Here is a 16,842-nt window from a genome sequence, read left to right as displayed (position 1 = left end):
CTGAACCTTCAATTGCTCATGTTGGCTGGAGGAGTCTGAATGAGAGCATCTCCCACAGGAGGGAGGTGCCAGCCTGGCATTCCTGGTGGCAAAGGCAAGAGGGGGCACAGGACAGTGCAGAGATTGAGCCCCACACCGGGGTTTGCACAGGTACAAACTGGGCACAGGTACAAACTGGGGTTGCACAAGTACAAACTGGGAACAAGTCAAACTGGGGCTTGCACAGGAACAAAATGGGCACAGATACAGACTTGGGTTGCACAGGAAAATGGGCACAGGTCCAAACTGGGGATGCACAGGAAAATGGGCACAGGTCCAAACTGGGGATGCACAGGAAAATGGACACAGGTCCAAACTGGGGATGCACAGGTCCAAACTGGGGCTCACACAGGTACAGAGGCAATGGGAGGCAGGGAACAGAAAAGCCATGAGGGAAGCAGACTGTGGAAATGGTACAAGCCATGCAGAGATCCCAGTGCCACAGGGAGGACACTGTTCCCAGTGATGTGAAAGCAAATCCACCAATGCTGGTGCCAGGAGATGCCAGGGCTGTGGAGCTGCTTCCTGAGCTGTGGCCTGACCCTCCTTTCTCCTGAGAGCTTGTCAGGCAGTGGGGCCATGAGAACAAGAACCCCTGAACAAGAACCCTCCTGCACAAGTGCAGGGACCCCCAACACGGGGCAGAGCAAGGCAGGAAGGGAAATATCCAAAGGAGGAGTTTTAAGTTCAAGTGACAGAATTCCAGGCCTGAAGCAAAGCAGCAGGAGGAGGAAATGGAGAGAATGGTCTATAGGGAAAGGGATTCCTTTTTGCCATTTCATTAGCAGAAAGCCCTCCAAGGGAGGTCACTGTCTGTACTGAGCCAGGAGCTGCACAAACAAACCTACTGTGTCACAAAGAAGCTGCAGTGACCATCCACCCAACCTGCATGTCCTGGGTTGCCCAGAGAAGCTGTGGCTGCCCCACCCCTGGGAGTGTCCAAGGCCAGGTTGGACAGGGCTTGAAGCAACCTGGGCTGGTGGAAGGTGTCCCTGCCCATGGCAGGAGGTGTTCCTGCCCATGGCAGGTGGAACAAGATGGGCTTTGTGATTCCTTCCAATCTAAACAAGACTGGCATTCCATGATGACCCAGAGCTGGCTGCAGCTGGCAAGGAACCTGCTGCATCCCAGGACATGCTGTCCAAAGGCTCATTCCTGTACAGAACAGAAGTACTTGGTGTACTCCTCATCTACCAGCTCCATTCTTAGCTGTCCAAAAGCAGTACCTGCTCTCCAGGAAGGAATCAAGACACTCTGTCAAATGCTTTGCAAAACCAACAGAAGCAAGGTGGGGAGTGCAGGGAGCCAGCAAAGGATGGGGCTTGAGCCCTCTGAGATCATCAAAGGGACAGAGCAGACCCTTGGACACACCAATGCAATTCTGACACTGGATAAATCAACAGGTCCTGAGACAGAGCTACAGCCAACAAACTGCAGGAGAGCTGCAGGGACACCTCAGCAGCGAGATCTGTGCTCACCATATCCCATCCATCCATCCCTCCATCCATCCATCCATCCATCCATCCATCCATCCATCCATCCATCCATCCATCCATCCACCCCTCCGTCCATCCATCCATCCATCCATCCATCCATCCATCCATCCATCCATCCATCCATCCATCCATCCATCCATCCATCCATCCATCCCTTCACCTGCCCAAGCTGTGCCAGCTGCCTGTGCTTGGTGAGGACAGACAGACATGGCATGTCTGTCCTGTGATCAATCCCACCAGGAGCTGCCAGAGGATGATTGTACTGAAAGAGTCACTTCTTTTGGTGGCACCAAAAGCAGCTGAGGTCACTTGGTCTGTTCAGACTGGAGAAGAGGAGCCTGAGGTCAGAGCTCATCAGGGTTTGCAGCCTCCCTCATGTGAGGCAGCACCATCTCTGCTCTCTGTGACCAGGGACAGCACCCAGGGAATGGCTGGAGCTGTGTCAGGGGTGGTTTTGGTTGGGTATCAGGAAAAGGTTCTTCCCCCAGAGGGTGGTCTGGCACTGAACAGGCTCCCCAGGGCCTCAAACCTGCCAGAGCTCCAGGAGTGTTTGGACAACACTCTCAGGGACAGGGTGGGATTGTTGGGATGTCTGTGCAGGGCCAGGAGTTGGACTCCATGATCCCCATGGGTCCCTTCCAGCTCAGGAGATTCCATGATTCTGTGACACAATGGATAATAAACATCCTCTGTTGCATCCCAGGGCTCCCAGCTGGCAGAAAACATCCAACATATGGAAAATGTGGTGTCCTGCTACGTGAGGTGGAAAGAATTGTGTTCCTTTCAGAGACCACCTTTGTTTTTCCACACCAGCACAGCACAAAACCTCAGCATGGTCCCAACCAGCTGCCACTCAGCCTCAGCACACTGCACAGCCCCCAGAAATGATCACTTATCTACAAATGTGTGTGTGCTGCAGGTAGGCCAGGCTCCTGCTTATCCAAGAAACCCAGCAAAGGCTGGGAAGCTGGGCCTGAAGCCAAGGGCAAAGACCAGGATCTGGATGATACTGCTGTGATTGCTTATCACTCTGCTTGATACTTGGCTTAGCCAGAGCAGGTTTCTCAGTTCAGCTGTACCTGCCTCCAATTAAAGGATTTTGTGCTGCAGCTCTGGGGGAGACCAAACCGCCCGGAGCGAGCACGATGGCGAGGTCAGGAGCGGCGACGGAATAAAGGAGCTTCTGTGACCTTCAGAAAAATTGCTGTTAAGTTGGGACCTCGGGCACTTGGCATTGAATTCAGCTCAGAGCAAATGCTAATTTTCTCTCTCCTGCCTCAGCCAAGGTTCTGGATCTCCAGTTGAATCCTGCAGTCACTCAGGGAAATGCTGTGTCGCTCTGTCACCGTCGCAAGAGCAGGTCTGAGGAGCAGCTCTGCCAACAAGGCTCTGCAGATCACTGAGCCTGTCCTGCTCCTCTGCATTTCTCAGTGGCTTAGTTACACCCCTGACAGGGACAAAGCCTGAACTCCAAAGCATTTCTGTCACCTGTGCCTCCTCTTCCTCACAAGTCAATTCCAAGGAGAGGAGAGTCCTGGCCAGGACATCTGAACTGGACACAGACACACCACAATCAAGCAGCTGGATGTGAGCCTGGCTGGATCTGTCCAATTCAAAGGCCACTGGGAAGAAATCCCCAAACCAACGTGAGACCAAATCACCTGGCAGGTTTGGTTGTTTCCACCTGCTGCTCTCCACAATAAGGGAAACTGGTGGATTTGCCTATTCCTTCACAGTTTCTTGTTTGTTCCTTCTGACTCTGCTTGACAGCTGCTCAGGTAGCAGAAGGAGCAGGAATGAAGGTCCAACCAGAATTAGCAGATACTTTTCCTGGCTCAACTCCCACACTAGGGACTGACAGGGATGCTCTGTGGATGTTCTCTCTCTGCAGGCAAACTCAGCAGGGCTGACTCTCTCACTTCAAGGCACGATGAGAGTGGACACAAAAGTGCTTTCCATATGCACAGGCCCAGTTCAACTCTTCTTTCTTCATAGATTTTATACTCCTTTTTATTGAGTGGCTGTCAAAAAAGACATGTCACAGTGCCCTCAGGTACTTACTCACCACATGCTCAGGGTTTTGCAAACACCAGTGAAAACATAGAAGTGTTTCAGAAGAGAGATGTTCCCATTTCTTGTTTATTTATTCTGCTAAGAAAAGGCCACTTTGGTAGTTCAATGCAGCAAGAACAGTGCAGGGAGCAGAGTCAGCACCACTCTCGAGGTCCTGAAGCTCATTTTCAGTTGGACCACAGATTCCTTCAGCTCACATCTCTTGGGGTGAGAACAGGTCCAACCTCTGGCAGCTGATGGTCCTTCTGCACCACCTTGGCTTCCATCACTGTGCAACTCCAGACTATCCAAACCAGAGGTACTTTGATTGCATTCAACAGTCCCTACAGGCACCTTCCTTCATTAATTGCTCTCCAAACCAATATAAATGTTTCCAAACTGAGAGGCCACTAGAGGACACCACCTTGTCTTCTTACTCCATGGGCTGAGCTGGTTTGCAGGGCTCTGCAGAGCTGAAGGACCAACACAAACTGCTCCTGCCTGCATTTCTCTTGAAGGCCACAATCCTGTAATTACAGGAAGGTGTCTCTGCAGATGAAGGTTGTTACTTGCTCACTGAACAAAGACTGGAATTTAGGCATATTCAGTCCTTTCTCCTTCCCCTCCTGGCTTGCATATCCACATTTATTTTCTCCTCTGCAACAGAAAAGAGCCTTCACAGAAGACTCCACCACATCATTTTCCTACCCATCACAGCAGAAGACACAGCACAAGCCACTGTTCCCTTCAGAGATGTGTGCTTGGTAAAAACATGGAGTTCAAACAGAATCACAACGTTGGAACCTCCTCCAGAGTGGCAGGAACTCGTTCCCATCAGCAAACAGGGAGAGCTCTCAGGTGGGTCCTTCCTTTTGAAAGAAGATTTGTCCCAGCCAGGCCATGCTGAAGAGGAAGGAAAGTGCAGGCACAGAGCAAAGGGGACACTCATTGCGTGACCACGAGCACCAAAACAGCACAGCACCAGTGGGAAGGTTTAGGTGCATGTGGGCAGCAAGATGCTGCCTCCTGCTCCTCAGTGCTCAGCCCTCCTCTCCCAGGGCAGGAGAGGACCATCCTTGAGGCAGCACCACAGAGAGAACGCGCCGGAGCAGTCGGTGGCGATGGCTGGTGACACTAAGCCATGCTGCACATCCAGCTCCTCTCTGCTGGAATGCTCCCAGGCTGCCCCAGCCTCCCAGTGACATGCTTTGGGAAGGGGGCACAGGGACACAATCACTCTGTGGTTCATCCTGGCCAGTGCTGTGTGAGCTCAAAAGCCAGAGCTTGGTCTTCTTACCCATCCGGAGAGAACTTCAGCGGCTTAACGGGGGCTGCAGACTAGTCAGAGCACAGGGGGTCAGCACACTGGAACTCAGCGAGGCCACAAAAGGTTAGTTGGGGAAGGCACTTAAGGAGAACAGCTGTCACTGTTCTCAGATCAAAGAGCACAACAAATCAAACAGAGGAGCAATCAGATGAATGAGACCAGGACAGTTTATTAGCGTTTGGTGTTTGGAGAACAGGGCCATTAAAGCCTGACTGCAGGAAGGAATGTGAGTCCCTTCCCATGGACACCTTTAATATCCTCCTCCTGGGCCCAAAAGACAGGAATACAAAATGGAATAGACACAGTGAAGATTATTTCTTACCTTCATCTCCTCCTCCATTTCAGAGAGTTTCCGCTCCAGGGCTCGCTTTTCCTGTTTACAAGGATTCATAACAAAGAGGGTCACAAGGATTCAGAAGGAAAATTGACAGTATATTTTCTCTTAAAGAAATATAAGAGTCTGGTATTTCTGTAGGAGCATTCACTGAAGAGCATCCCAAAGCAAGGCAGAGGAAACAACCAGGAGCTGATCAGATGGGACAGGGCAGCTGGCAAACCAGCAGGGATATGTGCTGGGGCCATTTGGGCAGATCCTGAGCTCTACTCATCCCCCTAATGAAATTATTCCTCATTTTCAGTGATCCCAGTTCTCAGGAGTTGCTGATCTAATGTGATTTTGAGCTCTGTGGGTGAAGTCATGGATTTACTGACTCCACTACAGGAGGCAGCGAGAAAACTCCCTGAGCTGCTTGAATAGGAATGAGAGAACACAGAAAGGAAATTCCCTGCCTGGAAATCCTACTTCTCCCAGATTAATTTAGGGCTGCAAAGCTGTAAAGCTGACTGCCTTAGGTGTATCTTGGAAAGAGAGGATTACACATGTAGGCTCTGCCAAGTGAGTGCTGATGGTGCCCCTGCCAAGGGGCAGATCTGGACTCCTTCAATGACATTCCCAACATGAGGGGGCTCAAACTGTCCCAGGGATGTGCCCTGAGAAGTTGGAAACAGGAAATGTGGGTCAGAAACAGGATTTACACTCTCTGCCCTGCTCCTTTGCCCTCTGCAAAGAGACAGGAGGCCAGGAGAGAGAGGGAAATGCAGCTGCTGAGCGTGGCTGTGGATGATGAGCTCTGGGTTGCTCTCTGTCCACAGCACACTTTATCCAGGCATTCATCAGTGCAGAATGCATGAGCCATCCTGGAAACAGCTAATGCCATCTTCACTGAGAACAGCTGGGCTCTTTTTTACTCCCTAACTCTCAGAAAACTGTATTTGTGGCTGTTGTGATCCCAATTCAACAAGAATCATGCTGGATGTTGCCCAAACTTCAACAAGACCAAGTGCCTTGTGTTGGGGCAACCCCTGGTATGAACCCAAACCAGTCTTTATTTACAAGGATCAAGACTATTTTAAAGCATAATGGACCAACAGTCTCTTAGAGGGATACAATCCCTTGGTCTGCAGCTTCCTAAGAGGAAAGAGAGAAATCAGAACGAAGCTCATGTGCCAAGAGAGCAGCAGAGTCTGAGGCCCTGCAAAGGTCACAACACAATTATCACTGTGAGCTGCTCTGCAAGGAAAAAATGCAACTTATCTTTTAATGAACACTTTTCTCCTAGAAATGACTCTGCCCTGCACAGCAGCACGAGGGAAGGACAGGGACTCAGAAGAAAGCAGAGACACGTACCCTCTTCTCCACCTCCAGCAGGCTGGACCGGTCAGAAGTTTTCTCCTGTTTCTGCTATGGAAGTTAAAAATAGAAAGTGATTAAACCCCAGAGCACTCACAGGGTGCAGCACAAAGGCTGAGACAGCCCACAGATGCTCCTGCCCAGAGAAGCAGCAAGTCTTTACAGAATCACTCACATATTTCTGGGAAAAATAAGTCTCCTCTATAGCACCTTCCCCCCCAAGAGAATCCTTCCAGGGGCTTTGCCCCCTTTCCCATCCTGGAATAAATGTTGGTTTGTTATGGCCAGTGTTCAGATTCTCCAGTCAGGACCTGGATTTTCCCTTACCTGAGCTGCTTTTTCCAACTTGGCTTTGATGTCAGCCAGCTCCAGCTGGGCTTCTTGCAGCTTTGACTTCAGCTTTTGATTTTCAGACAGGGCACTCTCGTACAACTGAAATACAAAGCAAGAGCTCAATTAGCCAGGTTGCTGCTGGTTAATGAACCCCATCCTGCTGTGCAGCTCTGAGCACACACGTGCCCTCAGCACTGAGCTCTGGGCTTGGATTTGCTCCCCCACATCAGGGGATGAGAAAGGCAAACAGAACCACTTTGGATGCTTTACTTGTGTCTTTATAATTCATATAAGAAATCAGCTCTGAATTTTGTAGGGAGTTCAAACACAGCCAAGAGGCAAAGAAAAGGGATGTTTTAAATTTAGGTAATTCTTTACTTAGACAGTGGTGAAAAGGCAAAGGGCAGCAGGACAGGGGACAGGCAGGCACATGATACAGGGATGTGTAGGGAAGGAATTCCTCCCTGTGAAGGTGGGCAGGCCCTGGCACAGGTGCCCAGGACAGCTGTGGCTGCCCCATCCCTGGGAATGTCCCAGGCCAGGTTGGACAGGGCTTGGAGCAACCTGGGCTGGTGGAATGTGTCCCTGCTCATGGCAGGGGGTGGAACTGGATGACCTTTAAGGTCTCTTCCAACCCAAACCACTCTGTGATCCCACAAAACAGCTAAAACAAAACCAAACTTCCTCTCTTTCTTCCCACAGCCTCTCAGGGCAGGTTCCTGCAGGAAGGGGCAGTTCTGCAGCGTGTGTGGGGGCAGTAACACCTTTCAGAAACCCTACTTTTTTGTAGTCCCTGTTGCTCTCCTCCTCTGCCCTGGCACTGAGGGCGGCCAGCCGGTTCTCCCTGCGGCTGTAGGCACTGGAGCGGCCGCAGGATCGGTCGCCGTACGACGAGTCGCTCGTGGGGGGGTTTGTAGCTGCTTCCAACCTGCAATGGGATGGACACCCAGAAATGTGTAACTGGAACAGCCAGCGTGGACCTGCCCCAGTTCAGCAGGTGGGACCAGTTTATCCCTGTGTGGGTGTGACCAAAGCTGTGGGTTCTAAACCCTCTGTGTCATTTTCCAGGAACGGGGAACAATGGCCCATTGGCAGCAGCTGCCCAGGGCACACCTGAGCCCTCAGGCTGGGAACTGGCTGGGAAAGGGCCCTGAGAGGCAGGGGAGTGTTCCAAGGTGGGTGTCACAGAGCCCTGGGAGACAGGGGAGTGTTCCAAGGTGGGTGTCACAGAGCCCTGTGAGACAGGGGAGTGTTCCAAGGTGGGTGTTAAAGGACCCTGTGGGACAGGGGAGTGTTTCAAGGTGGGTGTCACAGAGCCCTGTGAGACAGGGGAGTGTTCCAAGGTGGGTGTTACCACTGTGGGACAGGGGAGTGTTCCAAGGTGGGTGTCACACAGCCCTGGGAGACAGGATAGTGTTCCAGGTGGGTGTCACACAGCCCTGTGGGACAGGAGCTCGGAGAACTCCCCTCCAGGGAGCCCTTGGCACCTCCACACCCACCTGAGGGCTCAGCTCTGCTCAGGGGCCAGCAACGATTCCAAAATCCCCCCTGACTCCCAGAGTCAGATCCCCCAGTGTGGAACTCCCTGCCCTGGGGGAGGCACTGGGGGCTCCCACCCAAACCTCAGGGGAGACAATCTTGGGGTCTGGGGACCTCTGGGACCACTCACTGGATCCAGAGAAGGAGCAGAACCTCGACCAGACTGGGACCACCACTCTCGCCCAGACTGTGCCATCATCTGCACCAACAGGTTTGTCCCTTCCTTTTCCTTTGGACTTGGGGGAACCACGTGGGGCTCAGCACAGGGGCCACCAAACCCCCCTGTGTTTGTGCCCCAGGGGGCTGGGTTAGACTGCTGGGTTTGGGGGTTAAACCCAATTTCTCTTTGTGTCATTCCATTCATTGTAATATTGTTATTAAACTGTAACTCTGACTTATAATCTTTTTGTGTTGGGTTTGTTTCTCCTGCTGGTTTACCTTTAAACCAGTACAGGACCCAACTGGTTGGGACTGGAGGCCTTGGCAGTCCTGGCTGAGCTGGGCATCGTTGGGCATCGCTGCCCCAAAACCTGCAGCCACCAGACGGTGACAACAGGGAAACATCCCCTGGGTACCAGGGCAGTGATTCCCCATGGACCTCTCATCCCTGGGGTGGGAATGTGTTATAGTTTGAGCTGGCAAAACTACCACAGAATGGGCTCCATTTCTAACAGAACACTGAGAGGTTTTTGTCTCTGCAGTTAAATAATTTGGGGAGCAAAGGGCAGAAGCAAACTGGTCCCACAGCTGAGCTGTGGCCATGCCAGACCAGACATGAAGAAATGGGAGTCCCTGTGCTTCAGGGGAGAGGGCTTGGCTTCAAAGCCATACAAGAACATGTTGTCAATAAATATTACATAGAAAAAAAGATTAAAAAAAGAAAATTCTTACCTCGAAAGTCTTTCATGCTGGAGGGAAAAAAAAGAAAGAAAAAGAGAATTAATAATGAGGAGAATTAAAGGTTCAATGCAACAACTGCAGAGCTGCCAGGCAGAAGTGATTTGCCACCTCTTATACCAGCACCCAGCTCATGTCAGGCTACACTGAGACTTCCCAGCACAAACTGGGAATCTCCAATCCCTGCCTGAATCCTCATCTGCTTCAGCTCCTCTGAAGCATTTCAAGACTTTCTTTTGCTCACCTAAGAAATCCTGAACCTTGCTCTTCAATTCCTTATTTTTAGAACTGAAATCCCTTCCTTTGAACACAAACTGATCCATTGCTTCCCTCTTTCAGTGAAGTTCTTCCTGCCTTGGATCACTGTCCTGTGTGTGATGTGGGTGATGTGGATTAATGGACACAGGGAGCTCACGGCATGTTTGTGTTGAACTTTTAGGAAATCACAAACATTATTTTTCTCTCCCCGGGCAAGTGCTCCATGGAGTGAAGCTGCACCACAGCATGGAGAGACACAACAGGAGCTACAGGAGGGAGGGAGAAGACCCTTCAACCAGGTGGACATGTTGGTTGAAGCCTGTGGTAGGTTCTTCTTTCTCCATCAACATCCAAACCTCTGCTGTGTCATCCTTTGGACATTGAGGGGCTGGAGCAAGTCCAGAGAAGGGAATGGAGTTGGGGGAACCAGGAGTGGCTGGGGCAGGTGGGGAGGCTCAGCTTGGAGAAAAGGAGGCTCAAGGGGGACCTTCTACAACTCCCTGACAGGAGAGTGGAACCAGGTGTGGTCGGGCTCTGCTCTCACAAAACAAGGGACAGGACAAGAGGAAATGGCCTCAGGTTGTGCCAAGGGAGGTTTAGGTTGGATATTAGGGAAAATTTCTTCATGGAAAGGGTGGTGAGGCCCTGGCACAGCTTGCCCAGGGCAGTGGGGGAGTTATTAGCCCTGGAAGTGTTCAAGAAACATGTGGCTGTGGCAAAACATGTGGATGGTTAGTGGTGGACACGGCAGTTCTGGGGGAAAGGTTGGCCTTGATGATCTTGGAGGGCTTTTCCAACCATAATAATACCACAATTCCATGAATGTCCTGCAGAGGCTGGTTGTGGTAAACCACTGTTTTAATAAAGTTTTCTGGATCAGACAGTCCTTTCCCACAGCTGCAGAAATGCAGTGTGATGGCACTGCTGTCCTGCAGGACCCTCTGCACTGACAGTCACCTCCTCCACGAGGTTTCTCTCTCTGTCAGGCACATATTTACCCAAATTCCAGGTGCAATTCCAACTATTTATGACCCTTGAACTGGAAATTGAGCCCAATATTCCTCAGCTCGTTTATCAGCAGCATCATTGCTCTAAGTGAGCACAAACCTCCCACAGGCAGGGCAGGGTCAGGCGGGATATTGGGAAGGAATTCTTCCCTGGGAGGGTGGGCAGGCCCTGGCACAGGTTGGGCAGAGAAGCTGTGGCTGCCCCATCCCTGGGAGTGTCCAAGGCCAGGTTGGACAGGGCTTGGAGCAACCTGGGCTGGTGGAACTCCATGGTGGGGAAGTGGAATGAGGTGAGCTTTAAGGTCTCTTCCAAGCCAAACCAGTCTGGGATTCCATAATTCTACAAAAGGTTTCCCCTTTTCATGGTGCTTTATTAGCTGAGCTTTCAACATTTGCTTTTGAAACCCCTCAGCAGCCTGAGAGGTCCTTTAGAATTCCAGCCCATGACCCAACCTCCCCTGAAGAGCCGGAGAAGGGAATTAGGCAGTGATTAACAAGCCTCTTGTTGCAAGTTATTTGTGCACTTTATGCTAATCCCCTTCAGTGGTGACTTTTGTTAGGATGACAAAGGGTTGGGTGAATAATCCACTCCACAGCAAGCAGGAATTTATTTCCACAAACACACCTGCCAAAGGATTTGAACAGAGCTGGGAAATGCCCACGTGGCTGGGCAAGGCCACAGTGGCAAAAAGGCACTGCCCCCTCACCAGCCTGGGCACTTGCAGGAGGAAAACCCACTTTTGTTCTCTTTTTCCTCCAAAGAAATTAAAATTTCAATGGGCAGGGAAAGCAGGGGTGGGATTCCACAAAGGAATCAGGAAAGGAATCACTTTATACACAGCAAAAAAAGGGGAAAAAACCAGGATTCTTGTATTTACAACGTTCCTGTGATGGATACTGAGATGGATTGGTTCAAACTGGGACTGTCTCTACATTCCTGAAGGGAAGGAGAGTGTCAGGTGAGAGGGAAGGAGCCACATCACTCCTGTGCTGTGTCAGGACCAGCAGGGCCAGCCTGCAGTGACCTGGAATTGTGGAATCCCAGCATCACTGAGGTTGGAAAAGCACTCCAGGATGCCACATCCAGGGATGGTGACTCCACCACTGCCCTGGGCAGCTGTGCCAGGCCCTGACCAATCTTTTAGAGAAGAAATTTTCCCCAATATCCAACCTGAACCTGCCCTGGCACTTGAGGCCATTCCCTCTCCTCCTGTCCCTGTTCCCTGGAGCAGAGTCTGACGCCCCCAGCTCTCCCCTCCTGGAAGGGAATCCTGGAGAGGAAGAAGGTCCCCCCGAGCCTCCTTTTCTCCAGGCTGAGTCCCCCCAGCTCCCTCAGCCCCTCCTGCTGCTCCAACCCCTTCCCCAGTCCTGTTCCCCTCCCAGGACACATTCCAGCAATTGCAGCCACACTGGGACACTTCAACCAAAATCTGGGTATTCCTCAGTGTTTGGGGATTTATCTCCCTGTCATTTATCTCCCTTTAAGCTCATCTCTGCCATCAAACGACTCCAGTGTCTTCCAGAAACAGCAGGGAAACACAGAAGTGGATGTGATCTCAGCCACTGGGAAGTTGGTGCCCATTGCTCCCCTTTCAGCTTTTGGGTGCTTCTCTCCATGTTATTTCAGTCAAAAGTGGTATTTTCAAGAATAACAAAGATGATTAAGTTTGAGAGACTGGATACAGGCTGAGGTGTGGAAGGCAGAGCTTGAGGAGATGTGAGAGCAGCTGTTGGAGTGTCCCTGCCACAGTGGAAGCTGCAGAAGAGTTTTCATCAGCAGATCCTTCTTCCACTTGGTGCTGCCTTCAGGGAAGGAGATAAGATTTATTTATTTTGTTTTAAATCAGTTTCTGGATCAAGATTTTCCTGGATTTTGCACAAATGCCAGTGTTTGTGCTGGTATTTCAAAGAGCAGCTTACTCAGGTGGTTTGGGAGCTTCTCACAATAATCATGGAAAAATCAAAATGCTGAATGGAACATCCAAGCCCCACTCTGCACCTTCAAAAAAAGGCTCCAGCCAGAAGATGTGACGTGAAAAGCTGCAGCTCTCAGCACACAGAGAGGCTTTGAAGCATGAAGAAGTGAGTTAAACAAAGTGACAGCTGAAAGCTCCTACTCCTGAGGGTGACAGGAGGTGTCTGAGAGGGAAATGGGAACTCTAGGTGCAAAAACCTGAGTCAGCTGTGCCCAGGTGGGCAGGAAGGGCAAGGGACAGCACTGGTGTGGCAGCACAGTCAGGGGCCAGGGGTCAGGGCAGTGCCCATCCCCCTGTGCTGGGCACTGGTGAGGCCTCTCAAATCCTGGGGTGGGATTTGAACCCCTCATGACAAGAAAGATATGGAGAGGCTGGAGCGTGTCCAGGGCAGGGAATGGAGCTGGGAAGGGGCTGGAGCAGCAGGAGGGGCTGAAGGAGCTGGGGGGGCTCAGCTGGAGAAGAGGAGGCTCAGGGGGGACCTTCTTGATCTCTTCAACTCCCTGACAGGAGGTGGGAACTGGGGGAGGTCAGGCCCTGCTCCCAGGGAGCAAGGGACAGGACAAAACAGAATGGCCACAGGTTGCACCAGGTGAGATTTAGGTTGGATAGGAGGGAAAATTTCTTTCCTGAAAGGTTGGTCAGGCAGAGGCTGCCCAGGGCAGTGTTGGAATCACCATCCCTGGAAATTCCTCAAAATCCACGTGGATGTGGCATCTGGGGACATGGTCTGGTGGCAACTGTGGTGGTGCAGAGAGAACAGTTGGACTTGATGGTCTTAGGGGGCTTTTCCAACCTCAAAGATTCTGTGATTCCACGACTCTATGAAACACTGGACAAGGTGCTTAACTGAGACATCCCTGCCCTTTGCTCAAGGACAGACAAACACCTTCAGGGGCCATGGGGATGTCACACTGGAGACAGATTTTGAGCACAAAGAAGCTTCTTTCCAGCTCAGTTGTGCCCTGTGTTTGGCCATGGAACCCTTGGAAACCCTCACCAGGTGCTTCCAACCACACCTGGACTGTGAGCGCTGCCACCACCACTCCCTGCACTGCCCCTTCCTAAAACATGCATGAAATACTCATTTGAACTCCAGCAGCACTGGCTGGCTTCCTGTGGAAGGGCTGAAGGAGGTTGTGTCTGCCCAGAGATGCCACCACAGAGCTGGAAACTCCAAGGTCAGAGTGAGAAGGTGCAGGACAAACCCCTCCCTCCTTCGCTCATGGGAAAAGAAGTTGAGGGTGAACAAAAGGAACGAAGAGCTGAGGCACCAGATGTGCACTTGGTGCAAGAAAGGGCTCTTCCTTCCTGATTTTTTCCTGTCAAGGTTAAAAAGGGGATGCTGAGTAACTGCTCCACCCAACAAACACCTTGGGGTTTTGTCCTTCCCCTGGCAAATCCGGAGCAGCACCGGCAGTTTTGCTCAGTCTCCTTCATCTCCTTCAGGATCAAAATTTGACTGGAAATACTGAGAGCCAGGGAAGCAACCACTGGGTTGTGAAATGACCCTGCAACAATCCAAGCAGGGTCAGAGAAGCTGCAGGGGTTGGGCTGGGGGGGGAGGACCCCAGGGAGCAGCACATGGAGCTGGAGGAGGATGGCCTGGTTTGGAAAGCGGCTCAGCAATGGAGCTGTGCCCCCAACACACCCAAGGGGGTGACTTTTAAAGGAAAACCAAAAGCATGGAGCACTTGCAGGGAGGCTGAGAAGCTTCTGGTACTCCTTGGCTTTTGGAGCTTTCACTGGAGAGATCCCACCACGTTCCCTCCTGTCCATCTCGTGGTGGGCAGCCTGTCCAGGTAGTGCTGGGGTGGTGGGAACAGCCAAGGGGTTCAGCTTGTTTTGCCAGCTCGGAGATGAGCCAAGCCAGGTGGGATGGCACAACATCAGGATCTGAGATGGGATCCATGGAGAAGGGTGAAGAGCACCACAGAATCATGGAATCACAGAATGGTTGGGGTGGAAAGGGACCTTAATGCTCATCTTGTTCCACCCCCTGCCATGGGCAGGGACACCTTTCACTAGTCCAGGTTGCTCCAAGCCCTGTCCAACCTGGCCTTGGACACTTTCAGGAATTCCCAGGGTCCTGACATTGGTGAGTCCCCAGGAATTCCCAGGGTCCTGACATTGGCGAGTCCCCAGGAATTCCCAGGGTCCTGACACTTGTGAATCCCCAGGAATTCCCAGGGTCCTGACACTTGTGAATCCCCAGGAATTCCCAGGGTCCTGACATTGGTGAGTCCCCAGGAATTCCCAGGGTCCTTACATTGGTGAGTCCCCAGGAATTCCCAGGGTCCTGACACTTGTGAGTCCCCAGGAATTCCCAGGGTCCTGATCCTGGTGAGTCCCCAGGAATTCCCAGGGTCCTGACATTGGTGAGTCCCCAGGAATTCCCAGGGTCCTGATCCTGGTGAGTCCCCAGGAATTCCCAGGGTCCTGACATTGGTGAGTCCCCAGGAATTCCCAGGGTCCTGACACTTGTGAGTCCCCAGGAATTCCCAGGGTCCTGACACTGGTGAGTCCCCAGGAATTCCCAGGGTCCTGACACTTGTGAGTCCCCAGGAATTCCCAGGGTCCTGACACTGGTGAGTCCCAGGGAAATGGCACAGCTGGGCACTGGCCATGCCTCCACTTGCCCAGGATGCTGCCCAGTGCCAGGTAAACCATCCAGGACTGATTTAAAAAATGTGGAGGGCAGGAGCCTTCCCCTGGAAACTCCAAAACTTTTGCAGCTGTTGGTAGCTCAGTGATGGATAATTAAAACCAAATTCCTCATGGAAGGTTTTGATAAAACACAGCCCTGAACTGCAGCACCAAAGGGGGATCAGCTGCTGCTCCTGCCAAGGCAGAAACTGCCCTAATTGCTTCCAATTGCATTCTGTGGCTGAGAGTGGAGCCAGCGAAGGCACAGACTCTACTATTTACATTTTTTCAAAGAAAAAAAAAGAAAAAGGAATAAAAAGAGAAAAAATTAGATGTTTTGGAGAACATTTCTGTCTTTTTCATCTCCAACTGGCCAACCTCAGGACAGTGTGTGCTGCTTTAAGGGAGGTGTCGAGGAATTAATTTTGGTGTGTTTTGTCTGAGAGATCCTGATCAACGCCCACGATTAATTAACCATCCTGTAATGAGATCCTGGGGCACAGCTCCAGCCCTGCCCTCCCTTAGGCAAGAGGGGAAGTTTTAGGAACCCCTTGAATTTTAGTGCTGGCAAATATCCTCCTGGTGAGTCCTGTTTATTTTAGAAATTAAATGTAAAATAAAGACAGCTGGTTTGGGGTTCTCTCCCCCTCCTATGAAAAAGCCACCAAGTCCCTGCAGTTCTGTAGCTCAGCTGCTCCTCCACCTCCACAAAGGACAACCTGTTTCAGGATCATGGAGTGTCCTGAGCTGGAAGGGACCCACAAGGACCACAGTCCAACTCCTGACCCTGCACAGACACCCCAACAATCCCACCCTGTCCCTCAGAGTGTTGTCCAAACACTCCTGGAGCTCTGGCAGCCTTGGGGCTGTGCCCACTGCCCTGGGGAGCCTGGTCAGTGCCCACTACCCTCTGGGGGAAGAGCCTTTTCCAGTATCCAGCCCAAACCTGCCCTGACACAGTTCTGGCCACTCCCTCAGGTCCTGTCACTGGTCACAGAGAGCAGAGATCAATGCTGTCCCCTCCCTGTCCCTCCTGAGGAAGCTCCAGACCCCAAGCAGGTCTGACCTCAGGCTCCTCCAGTCTCAACAGACCAAGTGACCTCAGCCCATCCTCGTGTGGCACCTCCAAACCCTTCCCCATCCCCACGTCCCTCCTCTGGACACTCTGCAATAGCTTCAGATCCTTCTTACATTGAGGTGCCCAAAACTGCCCCCAGGACTCGAGGTGAGGCTGTACCAGGGCAGAGCTGAGGGCAGGAATCTTCATGGAGCCAGCATGGGAGGAGGCAAAGCCAGGAGAAGGGCTGCCTGGGACACCTTGGACCATCCCCAGGGGGTACAACTCAGTGTCCCCTCCAGCCACATTTGTCATGTTCAGGGATGGTTGGGGTCAAGTTTGGTTTTCCAGTGGGTGCAGAATAAAGGTCTGGCTGACTCTGCTTTTGAGAATTATTTCGAGGTTGTTGCCTCCCTCAGGAAGCTGCTCCTCTGACCTGAGGGCTGTGCTTTGTGCAGCACCCCCTGAGCTCCCCTCCAGTGATGAATGTGCTGTTTCCAGCTCCAGCACATGCAAGGATTCCAAAAT

At 51.8% G+C, this 16,842-nt stretch overlaps 1 protein-coding gene across 7 annotated transcripts in view; it reads right to left on the bottom strand.

Annotated features, from left to right (window-relative positions):
- Positions 1 to 16,842, bottom strand: part of PPP1R12B (protein phosphatase 1 regulatory subunit 12B) — a 129,751-nt gene that overhangs the window by 7,974 nt on the left and 104,935 nt on the right. For all 7 annotated transcript variants that reach the window (XM_071578437.1, XM_071578438.1, XM_071578439.1 and 4 more), the window contains 5 exons: positions 9,368 to 9,384; positions 7,718 to 7,865; positions 6,932 to 7,036; positions 6,602 to 6,655; positions 5,237 to 5,287 (listed from right to left, as the gene is read on the bottom strand). In XM_071578437.1, the coding sequence (XP_071434538.1) occupies positions 5,237 to 5,287; positions 6,602 to 6,655; positions 6,932 to 7,036; positions 7,718 to 7,865; positions 9,368 to 9,384 (375 nt within the window). The remainder of the gene's footprint in view (positions 1 to 5,236; positions 5,288 to 6,601; positions 6,656 to 6,931; positions 7,037 to 7,717; positions 7,866 to 9,367; positions 9,385 to 16,842) is intronic.

Source organism: Pithys albifrons, chromosome 28 (assembly GCF_047495875.1).
Source record: "Pithys albifrons albifrons isolate INPA30051 chromosome 28, PitAlb_v1, whole genome shotgun sequence".
Taxonomy (NCBI): Eukaryota; Metazoa; Chordata; class Aves; order Passeriformes; family Thamnophilidae; genus Pithys; species Pithys albifrons.
The sequence above is the reverse complement of the archived record's forward strand: the minus strand, read 5'-3'. Positions and strand labels throughout refer to the sequence as shown.